This window comes from Macaca thibetana, chromosome 1 (genome assembly GCF_024542745.1).
Source record: "Macaca thibetana thibetana isolate TM-01 chromosome 1, ASM2454274v1, whole genome shotgun sequence".
Taxonomy (NCBI): domain Eukaryota; kingdom Metazoa; phylum Chordata; class Mammalia; order Primates; family Cercopithecidae; genus Macaca; species Macaca thibetana.
In genome coordinates this window covers 30,344,126-30,363,961 of record NC_065578.1, presented here as the reverse complement: position 1 = coordinate 30,363,961, position 19,836 = coordinate 30,344,126, and the positions used below count along the sequence as shown (strand labels likewise).

The 19,836-nt window shown below is 47.1% G+C and overlaps 3 protein-coding genes across 22 annotated transcripts in view; 2 read left to right on the top strand and 1 right to left on the bottom strand.

The window, feature by feature from the left end:
- The window catches only part of FABP3 (fatty acid binding protein 3), a 263,378-nt gene extending 252,775 nt beyond the window's left edge, over positions 1-10,603 (top strand). For 2 of the 4 annotated variants that reach the window (XM_050796691.1, XM_050796682.1), the window contains exons 2-5: positions 3,346-3,480; positions 6,797-6,969; positions 8,833-8,934; positions 10,330-10,603. In XM_050796691.1, the coding sequence (XP_050652648.1) occupies positions 3,408-3,480; positions 6,797-6,969; positions 8,833-8,934; positions 10,330-10,383 (402 nt within the window). In that variant the 5' untranslated portion in view covers positions 3,346-3,407 and the 3' untranslated portion in view covers positions 10,384-10,603. Of the gene's footprint in view, positions 1-3,203; positions 3,481-6,796; positions 6,970-8,832; positions 8,935-10,329 lie in introns of those variants that run through there. The other 2 variants (XM_050796672.1, XM_050796664.1) reach the window with 2 other exon arrangements.
- Positions 1-19,836, top strand: part of SNRNP40 (small nuclear ribonucleoprotein U5 subunit 40) — a 202,650-nt gene that overhangs the window by 83,823 nt on the left and 98,991 nt on the right. The window lies entirely within an intron of this gene.
- Positions 11,326-19,836, bottom strand: part of ZCCHC17 (zinc finger CCHC-type containing 17) — a 1,254,002-nt gene continuing 1,245,491 nt past the window's right edge. For all 17 annotated transcript variants that reach the window (XM_050796123.1, XM_050796213.1, XM_050796133.1 and 14 more), the window contains one exon: positions 11,326-12,231. In XM_050796123.1, the coding sequence (XP_050652080.1) occupies positions 12,070-12,231 (162 nt within the window). In that variant the 3' untranslated portion in view covers positions 11,326-12,069. The remainder of the gene's footprint in view (positions 12,232-19,836) is intronic.

The following is a 19,836-nucleotide window of genomic DNA, read 5'->3' as shown; positions in this document are numbered from 1 at the left end:
GATTGCTTGAGGCCAGGAGTCCAAGACCAGCCTGGGCAACATGGCAAAACCCTGTCTCTACCAAAAAAACACAAAAAAAATTAGCCAGGTGTGGAGCCATGTGCCTGTAGTCCTAACTACTCAGGAGGCTGAGGTGGGAGGATCCCTTGAGTCTGGGAGGTCAAGGCTGCCATGAGCTGAGATCATGCCATTGCACTCCAGCCTGAGTGACAGAGTGAGACTCTCTCCAAATAAATAAATAGGCCGGGTGCAGTGGCTCATGCCTGTAATCCCAGCACTTTGGGAGGCCGAGGCAGGCGGATCACTTGAGGTCAGGAGTTCAAGGCCAGCCTGGTCAATATGGTGAAACCCCATCTTTACTAAAAATACAAAAATTAGCCAGGCGTGGTGGCCCGTGCCTGTAGTCCCAGCTACTTGGGAGGCTGAGGCAGAAGAATCACTTGAACCCGGGAGGCAGAGGTTGCAGCGAGCTGAGATAATGCCATTGCACTCCAGCCTGGGCAACAGAGTGCAAGACTCCATCTCCAAAAAAAATCCTTCATTTTAAAGATGAAACTGAAGCCGGCGTGGTAGCGCACACCTGTAATTCCAGAACTTTAGGAGGCCGAGGCAGGCAGATCACCTGAGGTCAGGAGTTTAAGACCAGCCTGGCCAACGTGGTGAAACCCCGTCTCTACTAAAAATACAAATATTATCCAGGGGTGGTGGCAGTTGCCTGTAATCCCAGCTACTCGGCAGGCTGAGGCAGGAGAATTACTTGAACCCAGGAGGTGGAGATTGCAGTGAGCCAAAACAGGTCTTGCACTTAAGCCTGGGCGATGAGACTCCTTCTTAAAATAAAAAAAAGAAAGAAAGAAAAAAAAGAATTGGAGACTCAGAGTGGCTTAAGTGAATTGCCCAAGGCCACACAGCTAGTACCCAACAAATTTCAGATCAGAACGCAGATCTGCCAGCAGTCATTAGCCCAGCCCCAGCTCTCCATCATTGCATTATATGGGCCACGTAAAGAGACAGTTCTGGTTCCTGGCCACACAGTCCTTGAGAGGAGGCCCTGTGTGTGAAGGCTGTGACCTTGAGTCAGAAATCATCTTTTCCCCCTCCTTCTCTCCTGGCACCTGTTCCAACAGTGAGATCACCAAGGTTCCATGCCCAGCCCTGAGGCCTGTCCCTATAGCTTTGGCAGAAATAAGCCTCTGAGTCTTCTGGCAACCGGACTGTCCAAAGGAATCAAGATCTTAGGGTGGGGAGAGGGCTCTTCCTCCCTGGCCTTGTTCCCAGAACAGTCCAGGGAAGGGAGGCAGGGTTTGCACATGGAGAAACAGAGTCCCAGGAAGAAGGGCCTGCCATACTATACGCACGTGGCAGGCTTAGGGCTCCTGTGTTGGCTTCTGCAGGCCCACCCTGGACAGGCTGCTGCTGGCTGAAATTCAGTTCGGCACTACTCCTTGATGTGCAGAGCCTCCTGCCATCCCTCAGAAACTCATTTATTCCTCACTTCCTCCGAGAGGCCTACATTGGGCCCCCAGGTCAGGACAGGACAGGATTCCCTTTAGAACCACCACACTAGTTTTGTGTCTGGCTGCCCAGAGGTGTGTGTCTTGTTCCCTGTTGTCTCTCTCCAAAGCAGGGCCTGACACAAAGTAGGTGCTTTATTAACTGCTGAATTAATGAGTGAGCTCCTCAGAGTTTCAACATGTTCATCTTTTTTTTTTTTTTTTTTTGAGACAGAGTCTCGCTCTGTCGCCCAGGCTGGAGTGCAGTGGCGCAATCTCGGCTCACTGCAAGCTCCGCCTCCCGGGTTCACGCCATTCTCCTGCCTCAGCCTCCTGAGTAGCTGGGACTACAGGCGCCCGCCACCGCGCCCGGCTAATTTTTTGTATTTTTAGTAGAAACGGGGTTTCACCGTGGTCTCGATCTCCTGACCTTGTGATCCGCCCGCCTCGGCCTCCCAAAGTGCTGGGATTACAGGCGTGAGCCACCGAGCCTGGCCATGTTCATCTTTTTAAAAAGAGAAAATAACACAGTAACACCTACATCATGGATTTTGCTTTAAAAGTTCAATGAGGCCAGGTGTGGTGGTGTGTGCCTATAGTCCCAGCTACTGGGGAGGCTAAGGTGGGAGGATCCCTTGAGCCCAGGAGTTTGAGGCTGCAGTGACCTATGATGGCGTCACAGCACTCCAGCCTAGGGGACACAGCGAGAGACCTTGTCTCTAAAAAATAATAATAAAATAAAAAGTTCAATGAAATAATACACCTAAAGCCCTCAGCATGCAATAAAGAGCAATACAAGGCGGGTCTTATTTTTACTGAAAGTGCTTAGTAAACTATACAGTGACAAACCACGCACAGCAGGCTCTCAAAAGGAGGCAGCAAATTACCCAAAAGTGCAGGCGGCTTGCTAGTGTGCACAGGTCAAAGAAAGGGCGGCAGGTGGGGAAGGCAGCCGTGGGCCCTGAAGAGCTGACCGAATTGGCAGAATTTCTGAAGGAGGGGAACTGGGAACGACCTGAGCTAAAGCTCGGAGCTGTGAGAAGAAACCGGAAAAGCCCGGAGCACTTGCAGGGGCGGGTGGGGAGTTGGATGGTGGTGTGGGGTAGGGTGGGGAGGGAGGAGGGCTAGTAGGAGACATTCCGCAGGGAGGGGCAAGCACGTGTGAGGCGGGCGGGGCGCGAAGGGTCAGGCTTTTGCTCAAAACAGGCGGAGGACAAGGTCAGCTCAGCCGCAGACCGAGCCCCTGCTGATTGTCTCCGCCACCGGGCAGTGAGAGTGAAGGGAGAGCGCGAGCTCTGAAGCCCGCTAGACCAAGCTTGCAATCTGAGCCCCATTCACCCCCTCCTATTTCTCGAGACCATGTCAGTTCCCCTCTCAGCCTCGGGCTCCTCACTTGTAAAACGAGGAGAGATGCCTGTGCCAGAAGTCAACCAGAGCTTTTCTCGGCATGGGCACCAGCCCAAGGGCGTTTTCCTTTTCTAGTCTCATCTCTGCTCTGAACCCAAGCTCAAAGAGGGACTGGGGGACGGAAGATATCCATGCCATGCGCCCTAGCTCTCGGGCTGGTGCCGGCTGCTGCCTTCTCAGATTCCAGAGTGCCTAGAGGCCAGGAAAGGGAGAAGGTCCTGCCAGCCTAGGGTAGGGACTCGGGGGCCAGGCACTGGCGCTGACGCAGGCAAGCAGGGCGCCACTGGCTGGTCCCCACCCACCTCAGTGGGTTGGGGGATGGGCGGACCAGCCCCTCCTGGGTGAGCCCTAGCCTGGGGCTTCCTATTTCGGGAGCTGGGGGCGTGGGCCACGTCTCCTCATGTGATGCGAGGGCTATTTAAAGCGGCAGCCCGGCCAGGGAGCCGCCGTCGGAGCCCTTGCACGCCTGCTCTCTTGTAGCTTTTCTCAGCCTAGCCCAGCATCACTATGGTGGACGCTTTCCTGGGCACCTGGAAGCTAGTGGACAGCAAGAATTTCGATGACTACATGAAGTCAATCGGTGAGCAAGCCGCGGGGCTCAGGATGCTGGCTTGGGCTGGTAGCATGCCTAGCCCCATGCAGCACTCCTGCTGCATCCCTCCTGGTTAAGACTGGGGAATACGGGAGCGCGGAGATGGCAGCCTGGGCTAGGGCAGATAGGGCCTGTAGGGAGGGGGCTTTGGTGGTCCAAATCTGGTTAGAGACCACGGTAGGGAGGTGGAGGAAGGAGGCAGCTGTGTGGGAGGCTCTTTCCAGGAAGAGGGATATATGAATTGGAGGAAGGAGGAGGGTTTGGAAAAAGAACACTGATCACAGGAAGGGGAGTCTAGCCAGGGGAGAAAAATAACACGGGCATGGGTAGTTTAGAAATTGGAGGAGACTGAACCCAGAAAGGGAATGGGGCAGCTAGAGAGTGTACTATGACCTTAAACAAGTAGGAAATACCTAGGAGGAAAAAGATTAGTGGGGAAAAAACCGTGGATCAGTGAATCAGATATGAGAAGGACATAAGACAGGAACCTGCAGTAAGCAGCAATCCCCATCTCTCCATGTTGGATTTGGGGAAAGAATTCTTGTAGGAGAATGCCCTCTTTTCTCACCAGCCAGTCTGACCTTGTCCTGCAGTCTATGTAACCAGGCCTTAATCACTGCGAGCCTTGGGGTAGGGTGGGGCAAGAGGCCCATCATCAGCTGGGCCTTTCCTGCAACCCAAAGCTCACCCACCTGTGCAAGGGGTAGGCAGAGAAAGCCGTTGGACTTCTGATGTGCAGTAGAGGGTCCCAGAGCAAGGTCAAGACCTGGGAGGGAGGGTCACTGGTTTAGGAGGATGTGGAAAACTGCTGTGGTGTTGGGATGGAGAAGAATAAGGATTTAAAGAATCTTACAGGTGAGGAATTTGGAGATTCCCATACTATCTAGTTCAGCAGGGAAACTGAAACCAGGAGAGTAGAAATGTATAACAATTCCACAGCAGAGCCAATATGAAAACCTAAGGTTTCTAGATCTGTAACTCACAGCTCTTCCCACTACCCTACAGGCCCTGGGAGTGGGAAAAGTAGGAACTGCTTAGCTAATTATTGACCTCAGCCCTTCTTCTACTGCTTTGGGCTTAGATGGAGAGGTCAAAGCTCTCAACAGCCCCTACCCTATCCTGGGCGCTATGCCCAGTAATTCCAGGTAGGCAGTCATTCTTAGAGGACCACCCCCCAACCCCCACGAACACAGCCTAGCAGCTACTGGGAAGTTGGAATGACCAGATTTAGTTCCTCCTTCTAAAGCTGGGCCAGAGCTGAGTCCTTGAACTGAGCTGCAACAACTTTACCATTCTTGTTCTCTTATTCTGCCCCAAGTTGGGTAGGCAGGCTGGTCTCCCTGAAGTCCTGTTACCTTTCAGAAGCTTATGTTAAGGCAGCCTGCATTCTTATCGTAGGAATGGAAAGCCTGGGAAAATACCCTCCTCAGCTCTCAGTAAATAGTGCTGGCTTCATTTCTAAGTAGAACCCAGATCTCCCTGAGTCTCCTAAATTCTGTCAGCTCAATATTCTTAGTTTCTCTTGGTTCAGACCCTCACTCATACCGCAGTGGTTTCCTTTTCAAACACTCCATACCTCTGGGTAGGTCCTAAGTGAACAGAGCTCCCAGTGCTGTGACAAGGTCCTGCTCTATGCAGGGGAGCGTGATTGGCCTGACTCATCCTGATACCAAGGGGCAAGGCCAAGTTCCTCATTGGCCAAACAAAGGTGGGCTGATAGCATAATGGCAGAGGCAGCCCCTGCCCCTCCTGCTATAGACCTAGGGCTCTCAAGGGGCAAAGAGGTCCCGTCTAGTACCAGTGACCACAGGCACAACTGGTGGCCTGGATTGAGTATGTGCTGGGCAGAGTCGCCCAGTGAAAATAGTCAACAGTTTTGGAGCCTAGATTCAAATCTATGTCAGTTTATTCTGTTTGAATTTAGACAAGACACTTCACTCTCTTCATTGTAAATTGGGGATAATCTACGCTTCTGGGCTGTTACAAGCATTAAGTAAAACCCATGTAGGGCATGTGCAGAGTACCTAGCTTCCAGCAAGCACTATGTAGCCAGGTACATTTGGAGACTTTACACACACCACTTCACTACACTGGGCTGCCTCCTGCCTCACCTCTGCCTTGGAGGACAGCTCAGTGTAAACTGCTGTGGGGAGAGGGGGCAGTCATGATTAGTTCTTTGTTCTTTACTTGCTTGCAGGGCACTTAGGACTTTGCCCAGTACCCAGGGAAGCCATGCTTGGGTCAGGAAGAGAGTCTCCGTAGAGCCTTAGACAGGGAGTCAGGAGACGGGTTTGAGTCTAACTCATTGTTGCTACCACTTTAGGCTCCTCCTCAATCTGTACAATAGTACAAATATTTCCTTTGTACCTAACTCCTAGATCATAGATAACAGGCTTTGAAAATGATGGGTTGCCATATATAAGGGACAAGAGCACTAACACTTCTTAGTTTCAGGATAAAAACTTCCAAAGTTGGAAAACTCTTATGCCTAAGGCTTTGGAAGGGAAAGTCTACGTTTCTCTTCTTTCCTCAGCCTTATGCTCTAGCCTTGGGAGGTAGTATAGCTGAGCACTTAAGCAAGCTCTGGAGTCAGACAATTCTGGGCTTCAATATCAGATTTGTGACCCTGGGCTTTACCTCTCTTTTTGCATCTGTAACGTGGAAATAGTCTTCAGAGGAACAGGAAGAACTAAATGAGATAACATGTACAGTTCTTACTACACAAAAAGTTCATAGTACTTTTTTTTTTTTTGAGATGGAGTCTCACTCTGTCGGCCAGGCTGGAGTGCAGTGGCACAATCTCGACTCACTGCAACCTCCACCTCCTAGGTTCACGCAGTTCTCAGCCTCAACCTCTTGAGTAGCTGGAATTACAGGCACATACCACCACATCTGGCTAATTTTTTGCATTTTCAGTAGAGACAGGGTTTCACCATATTGGCCAGACTGGTCTTGAACTCCTGGCCTCATGTGATTCACCTGCCTTGGCTTCCCAAAGTGTTGTGATTACAGGCGTGAGCCACCACGCTCAGCCCAATAGTAACTTATTCTAATCCCAGCTCTGCCACTGACTTGCTATGGCACCGCTGTTCCTTAAGTATCTCATCTGTCTAATGGGATCAGTAATCTGTGTTCACCAAACAGAACAAAGGGCAAGACTGAATTTTAAAATTCCCATGCAAAGGCTTTGAAAGATACAGTCCTCCACTTCCCCATACCCAGGCCTGAGAGTTATGCATTGAGTTTCTTGTACACTGCTTCTCTACCCGAGCTCATATACTCACAATCTTCCCCCTACCCTCAGGAGTGGGTTTTGCTACCAGGCAGGTGGCCAACATGACCAAGCCTACCACGATCATCGAAAAGAATGGGGACATTCTCACCCTAAAAACACACAGCACCTTCAAGAACACAGAGATCAACTTCAAGCTGGGGGTGGAGTTTGATGAGACAACAGCAGATGACAGGAAGGTCAAGGTAAGTCAGGGAAACGGGTTGGGAATGAAGAGTGCTGAGACTCTAAAAGAGAATAGGCTGGTAGTCTTGGCTCCCTGGTATTGCACCCTGAGGGGCAGACTATCATGGGGAATTTAAATGAAACAAGGTTCATAAAGCCTGTGTAGTGCTAGAATGCCACTGCTGCTAAATACATGTCAGTTCTGTCCTCTTGTTTTCTTCCCTCCCTTCTTGGGATTCATCTATTGTCTGCCTCAGAATGGGCAGCACAGAGCCAGGATGTTCTTCTGACCTCAGTATCTACTCCAGCTCCAGCTGGGTGACCCTGTGCAAGGTATGCAGTAGCTCTAGGTTTCTTTCCCCTTCCATAGATGGCGGAGTTATGTGGCCATGGCTGTGACCTGAAGTGCTTTAGGAATGATGCCCAGAAGTCAGGGCCCTCCACTGAGTGAGGTCACTGTAGCCTCCAGCAGCAAAAAAGGCAGCCAGGAACAAGAAGCCACCTACTCAACTTCTAATTCTCAGACATGGCCAATGACCCTGACAAACTATTTCTGATGTTGCCAGCGGACAGGCAGGAAGAGCTATGTTCCATGATAGGGCATTCACCTTGTCATGAATGTGTTTGCAGTGTCTTTCCACCAAACCTTAGCCCCCTCTCCCAGGGTTCTGTCACCCTGCAGTGACTGTCTTGGCAGCTTGCCTCAGCCTTCCAGGCCAGGCACGGGAGTGAGAGAACTTAGGGGCTTTGATCTCTATAGGGTGTCCCTATAGCAGTGTTCTATCATGACACTATCATTCAGCCCCGTCAGCTATTTCCTCTTCCTCATAGCTGTCCCCAGAAAGCACAGCTGGGGATGGTGCCCAAAGATGGCAGTCTACTTGGGATAAAGGTGGCTGCCCCACCACATGCCCCTGCCTCCTTGGACTTGCCTACTTTCTCAAGGGGCAAGAACCCCAATTAAACACAATAGCCCTCTGGAATGCCTAGGGCAAAAATATCTACTCTGAGTAGGCAAAAAAAAAAAAAAAAAAAAAAAAACCTAGGGGAATGAGAACAAGGAGTAAGGTAAGGATAAAAAAGAGCACACTAAGAGACAGGCCCCATACTCCTTATCACCCAAACAATACACAGAACCTTCTCAGATTCTCCTACTGAACCACCTTGCTCATCAGGATCCCTTAGCCTGGCCTTGTGGCCCCCAAACTCCTAGGAAAGAGAGACCTGGAAGAGCTGCCAAATGAGAACCAGCTGATGTATGTATGGCAGCACCCAGAGCTAAGGAACACTTCAAGGGCATCCAGTCACAGGACTCTGTGGTTGCTGCCCTCTTGTCAGCTAAAGAGATTACATGATATGGACCAAGAAAAGGTGTAGGAATACAGGCCAGGAAGTCTAATTATCCAATACTTCCTATTGCTAAGGGTCTTTTAGACATTATGTAGACTAACCACAAGGCTGGAAAAAGATTCTCAGGACTATTCCTCCTCCTCAGTCTTTCCCAGGGGTAGACTAGTAAATCCCACCTGTATCTGAGGGGACTAGGCTGCGGGCGTCACCTAGAGTACAGATAACTGTCTATCTTGAAGGCTTGTGGTGCCTCTCAGAGCCAGGCTCTCTGGCTCCACCATACTGCCTGCCTCTCCCTCCTTGCCTAGTATCTGAAGGCCTCTTCCCTAGCAAGGCAGTAGTGGAGCAGAGGCTGGAGGTGAACTAGATGTCCTGCGGGGTTAGCTGGGAGGTGGATTGCCTGAGCTCTCATCCTCACACCATCACTAGTTTGGGTCAAAGGCTGTGTCCTCTGGGGCCCCAGTGTCCAGACCCCACCCTGCCCCTCAATCCTGACTAAGATCACAGCTCAGGCCTATACTCTCTTTCCGCAGTCCATTGTGACACTGGATGGAGGGAAACTCATTCACCTGCAGAAATGGGACGGGCAAGAGACGACACTTGTGCGGGAGCTAATTGATGGAAAACTCATACTGGTAAGATGGGCAACTTTGGAGCCATATCTGATTGGTTATTACTACTGCTCTTTCAGCCAAGCCTGTTCTAAAAAGCCAAGTCCTCCCCTGAGAGCCATAGAAGCTGGGACAAGAGAGTGGTTGCAGGGTCAGGGTGGTATAAGGTGGGAATTTTCTGTGTAGTGGTTTTGGACTCACACTGGCTGGGACTCAAATCTTACCTTATAGGCTACATGACTGTGGGCAAATCACCTTCTCCAAGTGCAACTGTAAAATGGGTATAATACCAACCTTGTAGGGCTGCTGGAAGCCTGTAAGAGACAGTGTATGCACAGCACAAAGCATCACTAATTGAGGAACACAGCAGGTGCTCCATGTCCTTTGTTTGCTCTTCCTGTGTTTCTACCTTGACTCGCCTCAGGAAGAAGTAGAAAACAGGGCCAAACCTGATCCCAGGCCCTCTAGGAGGGGCTCCCATTGCCTATCTCAGCATTCCCTTTCCTCTCCTCCCTAGGACTGCATTGTCACTTGCAGGGACAGGCTCGTGACTGGTGGGGAAACTGAATGACAGTACAGTCCTTTCTTCCCCATTCTAGTCCTACCCCATTTTCATGCTTTCTATGTCTGGCCTACTGCAACTACTTCACTACTGCCTGGGTAGGAAGTACCACAGCCAGGCTGGCAGATCTGTTCAAGCCTTGACTGAATTCCCCCCAGACCCAGGGAGAACAGCCAACTGTAGATTCTGCCTAACTGCAGGGCCTCAGGTTTTTCACCTAGGCATCTTCACTGCACACCTTCTTGGGTCAGCATAACCTCTTAACTGCATTCTTGCACTCACGTGGGACAGGGGTCCCCTTGAAGTTTGGAATGAGGTGCCTAGTTTTGGTGGGGATGTGATATGCAGGACCAAATTCTCAGGGGGCAACTGAACTATGGTGAGGCCATGGGTCTGGCTCTATGATGCCAGACTGGACAGTGGGAGGTACAGGGCTCTGGCCCTGGCACTACTCTAAGTTAGGGAAGGATTGGAGTTGGTAGCCAAATACGGTCCTTTCCTGAGTCTCTGGATATTTTTCCTATTTGTCGACTATAAGCCAGGCACCATCTTAGACACTAAGGATGAAGGAAGCCAAATGGTATAAGGGAAGGAGAAACACTCAGGATCTTGACCAAATTACTTCCTCTCTAAAGGCTCGTTTTTTCGTCTCTAAAATAACAATTACAATGCCTGTCTTAAGGATTTGCTGTACATTATCAGAAAAAAAATTTATACACACACACACACACACACACACACGTACAACCGGCACATAGTAGGTACTCAAGTGACAATTATCAGGAGGAAGGGAGGGTAGAATGCTGGCAATGGCCTTCCTGGCTCCACCCCCCATCTCACTCTGTCTTTCCTTCCAGACACTCACCCACGGCACTGCAGTTTGCACTCGCACTTATGAGAAAGAGGCATGACCCGACTGCACTGTTGCTGACTACTCTGCCAATCGGCTACCCCTCGACTCAGCACCACATTGCCTCATTTCTTCCTCTGCATTTTGTACAAATCCACGAATTCTTCTGAGGTCAGGTGCCACTGGCCGGGATCCAGTTCCCATTGTGTATGTGTGTGTGTTTTTTTTTTTTAACTGCACTCACAGGGTGCTCTGAGGTCAATAAAGCAGAGCCAAGACCACCTGGTTGCCTTTTTGCCTTTGGTAACGTAACTCTGAGAGTCTTGGTTTATCCTGTGTGTCAGACAGTGGGCAGAAATAACTGCCTGAAGGTTACTCAGGAAGAAGCACTGGATGGGAGACTGAAATGGACAATCTTGGAGCCTGTTAATCAGCTGATCACCTTACACATTCAATAATAAAACAGCTGTACCTACACTTTGCCTTTACACTGCCCCCCTCAACATGGTCAAATGACCTAGTTCAGTCAGTGATGGGGCTTCCCCAGGTTTGGCTACTGAACTGTCACTTCAGGCCCATCCTACACTGAAAGCTCCTGGGTCTGGCTGTTCTCTGTGAAACGCTGTAGTCTCTCCCTTTCCAGAATTCAGTTTCAGGGCACAGAACCCAGGCTTGTACCATGGTGGTGGGAGAAAATGACCACTGGCCAAGAGGAATGCTGAACTCTGCACCAGGCTAGTACTCACGACTACAAATTCTTACTGCTTCTCTAATCAACTCTGAGGGAAGAGGGCATCTGATCATTACAAAAGGGAGGCTTATAAGTGATCTCCCAAGAAGGCTGTGATCTGCTAGTGCCTTTGGCTCTGTACCTCTGCTGGGCATCTCTCCAAGGTCTAAGGTAACATATTAAATGTTTTTGTCAGCTAATGCAGGCTCAGTGACTTTAAGTCTGTAAGTTACCCAGGAAGAAGGATTATAGGAAAAATAACTTTCGGTAAGCTTAAAACCAAACACATTTCCATTTAGTGACAGGAATTTAAGCAAGGACCTGAAGTAGAATCAACTGATTCACACAGTAGTAAATACAAAGTAGAACAATGATCTTGGCTTCGCTGTCTGGTTCAGTCATCTGCTGGAATGCAATACACAAGTTAAGTCACACTGCAGACTTTTCTAGCTGTGGCCGCTGGGTGCCATTTCTAGCATAGAACTATGTTAGGAGGAATGGGAAAAGTGAGCACCACTTCTCACCATGTTCCCCCTCCTGCTGCCAGTCTCTCTCTGCTCCCATGTTGGATGCAGGAGAGATCACCCACCAATCGGCCCAGGACAGACCAATAGGAAGGGTCCAATCACTCTTCTCTAACTACAGTCGAACTCACCTCCACAACAGTCTCTGTGGCTCTAGCCTGGACTCCTTTACAGGAATCCAGCTCTGGCAGTGGCAGCTGGAGAGGGTAATAGGACCTCCTGCTGAATGAAGAAGTTGGGCAAATGAATGGGTGAGCTGCAGGGTTCACTTGCAAAGGGACCAGGAGTGACAAGGAAACAACAACTCATTCAGGCAGCTGCTTTTGACCTCTAACTCCCAAACCTGCCTGTTGCATGAGGGGAAGCCATCTCCCATGGAAGCAAAGTTAATGGGGTGGGAGGCTATATTCTCACTATTGAGTCTTTCCAGGAGTCTCAAGGAACAAGGCTCCTGGTTCCTTACTCTCAACCACCCCCTACACTCTTTCTGCTCTCACTCCTTGTGCTTCTTCTTGTGCTTCTTCTTCTTTTTCTTCTTCTTTGCTGCCTTGCTGTCTTTTGATGTGTGCCTTGCCCTCTTGCCTGTATCACTCTCAGAGTCTGAGCTGTCAGAGTCAGATGACTTCCTATCTCTATGTTTCTTTTTCTTCTTCTCCTGAAAAGAAAATTTTAAAAATCAACATTGTAGTGTATATTTGCTTTAAACAATCATAGCACATAATTAGGTGCAATGGCTCACACCTGCAATCCTAGCACTTTGGGAGGCCGAGGTGGGAGGAATGCTTGAGGCCAGGAGTTCAAGATCAACCTGGCTAACATAGTGAGATCTCATCTCTAAAAAAGGAAAAATTATAGCACATAATCAATAGGGGAACACTTGATTTTCTTTTAGACAGTCTCGCTCTGTTGCCCAGGCTGGAGTGCAGTGAAGTGGCACAATCACAGCTCACTGCAACCTCAATCTCTTGGGCTCAAGCAATCCTCCCACCTCAGCCTCCCAAGTAGCTGGGAGGGACCACAGGTGTGCATCACCACACCCTGCTAATTTTTATGGAGATGGGGTTTCTCTATGTTGCCCAGGCTGGCCTCAAACTCCTAAACTCAAGCAATCTGCCCACCTTGGCCTCCCAAAGTGCTGGGATTACAGGTGTGAGATACCATGCCCAGCCAACACTTAATAAAGTATAAGACATTGAAAACAATAAAGTAAATCTTTAAGTACCAACAAGAAAAAAATAGCTAAAACATGTTAAGTAAAAGAACCAAGACATAATATGTATTGTAGGTTCCAGTGTGTCTAACACATACATGTGTATTTATATATACATGCATATGATATAAAGTGTGTATGTTACACATACTTGTGTATATTTAGTGTACACAGAGAACACTGAAAAGGATACATCAAACTGGTAATAAGAGTTACACGTTGGGAATGAATTGAATGGGGGAAAGGATATGGGTCTTTCACTATTTCCTTCAAATACTTCTGTCCAATTTGATTTTTTTTAAAACAAGCATCCTATTACTTTTATTTTTTAAAGTGCAGGATATTAAAGCTGAAAGGGGTCCCTAAAGACTAGCCAGTCTATCTAGAAACAGTGACTCACATATCCAAGGTCAAAGAATAGGAGTAAAAGATTTAGAACTCCTTACTCCTATTCTGGTTTCTATTAGATCCTGGTGCCAGGGGAAATAACTGCCATCAAATAATAAGCCTGTACTTTCTATCCTTGAATATTCATCATCTCTAACTTTATAGCCACCTCGCAAGATTATATTCATAAAGAAAAGAGCTGAGAAAGAACTTTCCCAAAACTATACCCACCACACCATGCTACCAAAGTAACAGTACAAACCCATACAAAGGACGAGAGGCAGATTCCCAGGTGTCTAATGGGGCAGCATGAGCAGATTTTAAGCACAGCATAAATCTCTTCTTTGAATTTCAAATACCTATATTGCCTCCGTAAGGTTTCTAAGAAGAGGGAGAAAGTGTGGGAGGAGAAAGAGCAGAAAAGGATGCCAGCTTCCAACCAGCACACTCAGAGCTATAAATCTAGCTGAATGATACACCAGGTCTTAGGAGCTGGCTGTGAAGAATGGTGGAAAGAACACTGAAGCAGATGTCAGACAGACCTGGACCTGAGTTCTGGCTCTGCCATTTACTATTCTGCATCCGTGGGCAAGTCATCTCAACTCACTGAGGCCTGTTCCCTTCAAATGTAAATTGGAGATAAGAATAACATCTATTGGCCAGGCGCGGTGGCTCATGCCTGTAATCCCAGCACTTTGGGAGGCCAAGGCAGGTGGATCATGAGGTCAGGAGATTGAGACGATCCTGGCCAACATGGTGAAACCCTGTCTCTACTAAAAATACAAAAATTGGCTGGGTGTGGTCCCGCAAGCCTGTAGTCCCAGCTACTCAGGAAGCTGAGGTGGGAGGATCGCTTGAGCCCGAGAGCTGGAAGTTGCAGTGAGCCATAATCCCACCACTGCACTCCAGCTTGGGCAACTGAGCAAGACCCTGCCTCAAATAAATAAATAACCCCCTGCCAAAAAAAACAAACAAACAAACAAGCAAAAAAAAAAAAAAAAAAAAAAACCACCTATGGTGACAAGTTAATGAGATAGTATCTAAGGCTTGGAAAAGTTGAAAGCCGCTTGTCCCAGATCACATAGGTACAGTTGGGATCTTCATGTAGATCATATGAATGGAAATCTCCTGAGTTTTCCTATGTAGTACGTGGCCCCTCTTTCTGTATAGCAACAGGAGGCCTCATGGTATGGTCATTAGAACAACAAATTTTGGAATAAGATAGAATTAAGTTCAAATTCTAGCTCTGCAACTTAACTCACTATGTGACCTAGAACAAGAGATTTAACTTTTTTGAACCTCAGTTTTCTTTTCAGTAAACTGGAAATAGTAAGTACCTATTTCAAAGGATGCTATCAGGTTTAAACAAGATAAGCACTAACTATAGTGCCTGACACATTACAGTCACTTAGTGGGAGCTATATGTATTTTTCTCTCATTAACTCCCAGGATGTTCTGACAGCCTGGCCAAGCATCTACAGGAGATAAGTCAATGTTTTAAGAGGAGATGAAATAACAATTCTTCCTTGGCATCTCCAATGGAGTAGAGAGAAGGGAACAAAGCTTCTCAGACCCACATTACCAAGCTATAACCAACCATGGCTCGGGGGAGCTGAGAGTTGGCAAATCAAGTTTAGCTATGTTGCTGAACCTTCCTGGATGACAAGACCATGGAAGTCCATGGTCTTGGATATTATGGGGTCAGGAGCCTCACTGGGTTCTGCCCCTTACATAGGGGAAGATACTGGGAAAGTAAAAATGAAAATACAGAGTCTGGCACCAGTTCCCTGCAAGCCTGGTCCAGTCTGGATAAAGAAGTGAGGAGAGTAATAATATTGCCTTACACCTAAACAGTGCTTTAGTTTATCAAGCTTTTTGCATGCTTATCTTACACTAATAGTCTGTAGAGTCAAAATTCATGAGTTATTATTCCCATTTTACAGATGGAAAAACTGCAACTCAGAAATGTAAAGTGAGTCGACCAAGGTTAAAGCGGCAAAACCACTATACTTTCTAACACAAGAGTTTGGCACTATTTCCACTTTGTTCTTTCTCAACGAGGAAGGCTCAGGAGGAGGGAAGATAAAAACAAATCACTACAGAGTCCTGGCATGCTGGAACATGTACTCTAGCTAGCACGAAGGGCTCAAGGAGATGGCCTTCTCTAGACCTCAACTTTGATGCAAAAGCTGGTTTGCAGCCTGAACAAAGACAATCCAATCCTCCAGCAAATGGTGTCATTCTCCCTGTGTGTCTAGCCTTGAGCTACAGAACAAAAGAACAATCACATCTGAAGTTATAATTCGGCTGGTTGCCATGGCTCATGCCTGTAATCCCACCACTTTGGGAGGCCAAGGTGGGTGGATCACCTGAGGTCAGGAGGTCGAGACCAGCCTGACCAACATAGAGAAACCCTGTCTCTACTAAAAATACAAAATTAGCTGGGTGTGGTGGCGCATGCCTGTAATCCCAGCTACTCGGGAGGCTGAAGCAGGAGAATCGCTTGAGCCTCGGAGGCGGAGGCTGCAGTGAGCCGAGATCACGCCACTGCACTCCAGCCTGGGCAAGAAGAGCGAAACTCTGTCTCAAAACAAAAAACAAAACACACACACACACAAAAACAAAATTAGCCGGGTGTGGTGGCGCATGCCTGTAATCCCAGCTACTTGGGAGGCTGAGGCAGGAGAATCGCTTGAACCCAGGAGGCAGAGGTTGGGGTGAGCTGAGATTGTGCCATTGCACTCCAGCCTGGGCAACAAGATCGAAACTCCGTCTCAAAAAAAAAAAAAAAAAAAAAAACCAAAAAGTTATAGTTCAAAAGCAAAGTTGGGAGTTGGGGTGGTGGAACACAGAGCCAGAAGATGAACCAAGCTTCTGCTCTCTCAACTTCATTCACGTGAGAAGGGAAACAGAAGACAATGGGTAAAAAAATGACATGGATTCAAGTATCAGATGGAAATAGAAAATTAAAAATAAAAAAATTTTTAAATGGCATAGGGGTATGAGCCCATGTTGCAGGTCAAGAGGGTCACTGGGAAGAAGCCACTGCTCAAACATCTCAAAGACTGCTCTCTAGGAAAAGCATATATCCCTTGCTAGGGCAGCTAATCTACCCATTTTCACTATATTTCTAAAACAGGATAGCAGCAGCTCAGTGTGAGAGAAAAACAAAAATAAAAGCAAAAACTAAAAAAAGAATATAGCAGTGAACATTTACTGAGTACTTAATTTTCTATTTTATTTATTTACTTATTTTTAGGATGGAGTCTTGCTTTGTCACTCAGGCTGGAGTGCAGTAGTGTCATCTCGGCTCACTGCAGCATCTGGCTCCTGGGTTCAGGCAATTCTCCTTGAATCACTTGTCGTCCCAAGTAGCTCCGACTATAGGTGCATGCCACCACACCCGGCTAAGTTTGTATTTTTTTTTTTTTTTTTTTTTTAAATACAGTTGGGGTTTCACCATGTTAGCCAGGCTGGTCTCAAACTCCTGACCTCAAGTGATCCACCTGCCTCAGCCTCCCAAAGTGCTGGGATTACAGGCATGAGCCATCACACCCAGCCAGTACTTAATTTTCTAAAGGCATGTGCATCTCTTGAGCCCAGGAGTTTGAGACCAGCCTGGAAAACATAGTGAGACCCTGTCTCTACAAAAACAAACAAACAAACAAAATGACCAATAACCTCCACGTGGCTAAATCTAGTGGTCAATTATTGGGTCTTATTTACTTGGTCAGTCAAGATGGATATAGACCATCTTACCTAGAACACATTCCTCATGTTATTTCTACCACACTCTCTTACTTTTCTACAAACTTCCTTGGCTATTCCTTTCCAGTCTTCTTTGCTAGTTCTTTGCTAGTTCATCCTCATCTCAATAACCTCTAAGTGTTGAGCCCTCTGGGGCTCGGTCCTTTAATCCCTTCTCTTCCCTATATTTACTATGCAGGTGATCTCATGACCATAAATACCATCTATATGTAGATGACTCCCAAATTTATATATCTTACCTGGGCCTCTCCCTTGAACTCCAAACTATATATCCATTGTCTACTCTACGGTCTACTTGAATATCTGATAGGCATCTCAATTTCTATGCCCCGCCCCCTCCCAAACCTAGACTCTCCCAGCTTTCTTTCCATCTGTGTAGATAGCAACTCAAACTAAACTCCTGACTGCTCCCTACTCCGACACTTACGTCTGCATTTCTTCTCTTAACTCAAATCTTCCAGTTACTCAGTCCAAAAATTTTGATGCCATCCTCACTTGCTCTTGTATCTTCAAAATATATACACACTTCAACTCCTTTCTCATAATTTTTACCACTGTCATTCTAGTCCAAGTCACCATCATCTCTCACCTGGATTATTATCTATCAACTCACTGCTTCTACTCTTGCTTTCTGAGCATCTAAGTTTCCACACAGCAGCCAGAATAATTCTCTTAAAAAGAAGTCAGATCATGTCATTCCTCTGCTCAAAACCTCTAATAATATCCATCTCACTCAAGTGAAAGATGAAATCCTCTCAATCACCTATAAGACCCCAATGACCTGGGTTCCTTCTGATCTAACTTCCTCTCCTACCACTCTCTTTTCATTCATTACACTGTAGCCACACTGGCATCCTTAATGTTCCTTAATCATGCCATACTCTTTCCCAACATCAGCTGTTACATTTGCTGAAATGCTCTCTCTCCACTTACCTGAATAGCCTGTGTCCTCACTTCCTTCTGATATCCACTCAAACAACACGAGAAAGACCTGGCCTAGGCCGGGCACAGTGGCTCACGCCTGTAATCCCAGCACTTTGGGAGGCCGAGGCAGGTGGATCACCTGAGGTCGGGAGTTCAAGACCAGCCTGAACAACATGGAGAAACCCTGTCTCTACTAAAAATACAAAATTAGCTGGGCACAGTGGCGCATGCCTGTAATCCCAGCTACTCGGGAGGCTGAGGCAGGAGAATCACTTGAACCCAGGAGGCAGAGGTTGCGGTGAGCCGAGATCGCACCATTAATTGCACTCCAGCCTGGGCAACAAGAGCAAAACTCCATCTCAAAGGAAAAAAGAAAAAAAAAAAAGAAAGAAAGGCCTGGCCTTACCATCCTATCGAAAATGAAAGTCACCTGCTCCCCACATCCTCATTCTAGGACTCCCTATCTCCCATAATCAAATTAATTTTTCTCTATAGCACTTATCACTACTTGATACATTATTTTTACTATTTTGTATTTGCTTACCAGTTTATTATCTGTATCAGTCGACTCCATCCATTAGAATCTAAGTGCCATGAAGATAGGGATTTTACCTGTTTTGCTCAGTACTTTACCTGCAGTGGCCAGAACAGAGCTTAGCACACAGTAGAAGCTCTATTAATGAATGAAGCTGGAGTATAGTGTGTGGGAAGAAATTGGTGGGAAACAATGCTAGGAAGCTGGGCAGACTGTGAAGAGTCTTAAAGGAACTTAGACTTTATGCCATAGAAGAAAGGGAACCACTGAAGGCTTCTGAGTAGGCAACACTGGGCAACGCTCTCTACTCTATCTGAATAGGCAGAGAACGTGTCCCTGAGTGGGCTCAGGACTGGCAACCTTTCTCTGTATAGGCACCACAAGAAGTTCTCTGGACAGCAGGACAGAGCTAACACTGCAGCCAAAGAATGACATTCCTATTTCTTGTTCTTCTATATATGATACAGCAGAAAACCATATAGTAAAATCAAAAGAAAATTATATTCTGAATCAAATAAATCTAAAGTTAATCAGTGGGCAGCTTGGTCCCCAAGGCATATACTTCCTCATAACATAACACTGATACAGAAAGACCTACGATGGCATATGATTAATGAAAGACGCCAGTAAAGCACAGACCACAAGTTCATCGGAAGATTATCCAGGGATTTACTACAAAACCTCCATTTCTATTTTACCAACCACTTCATAGCCCATTTCCAATTGCAACACACAGTTTCCTTTTATTCTAATTATGCCCAAGAAAAATTACTTATAACATTCAGTCCCTGGGACAAAAATTGTTCATGATGCCAGATGCACACAACTAAACCAATGCATCCTGGACTTTGGGAAAAGGCATTCAATACACGTACGTTTTAATGAAAACAGGTGGGAAGGCTCAAGTTTAGGAAGATGTGCTATTCTTACTCCTGCCCCTGCTCCCTTCACTATCGCTCACTGCCAGCAGCAGGAGTCAATACCTAATTGACTCTGCAATCTGAGGGCAGGTCTCACTGAGTGAAGACACCCAAGGAATGACAGAGAGCACAGATTATGAAGTCTATCTATTCACAGGTAGTTAGTGCATGTATTCCTATTAAGTACCAGGCATTATTTGTAAAAGGTGACATCCTTTCCTTATCCTCGGCTATTTCTGGTGGTTCCTCAACAGGTCTACCATTTTCTGTCTTAGAGGCTTTGCATTGTCTTCCACCAGACTACAAAAAGTGAGGCAATGAAACAGACTTGTGAAGAAACAGAGATGAGAACCTAATGAGACTTTCCAGTCTAGTCCTAGGTGGCCTGACTACACTGCATTTCCTGTCCTTGGATGTCCATAAGATCAAATAACCTCCTTGGAATGTGTTTCTATCCTTTACCACCACACATCCCTTGGCTGCTTATCTTTCTCCTTATGTGATTAGCTGCTTGAG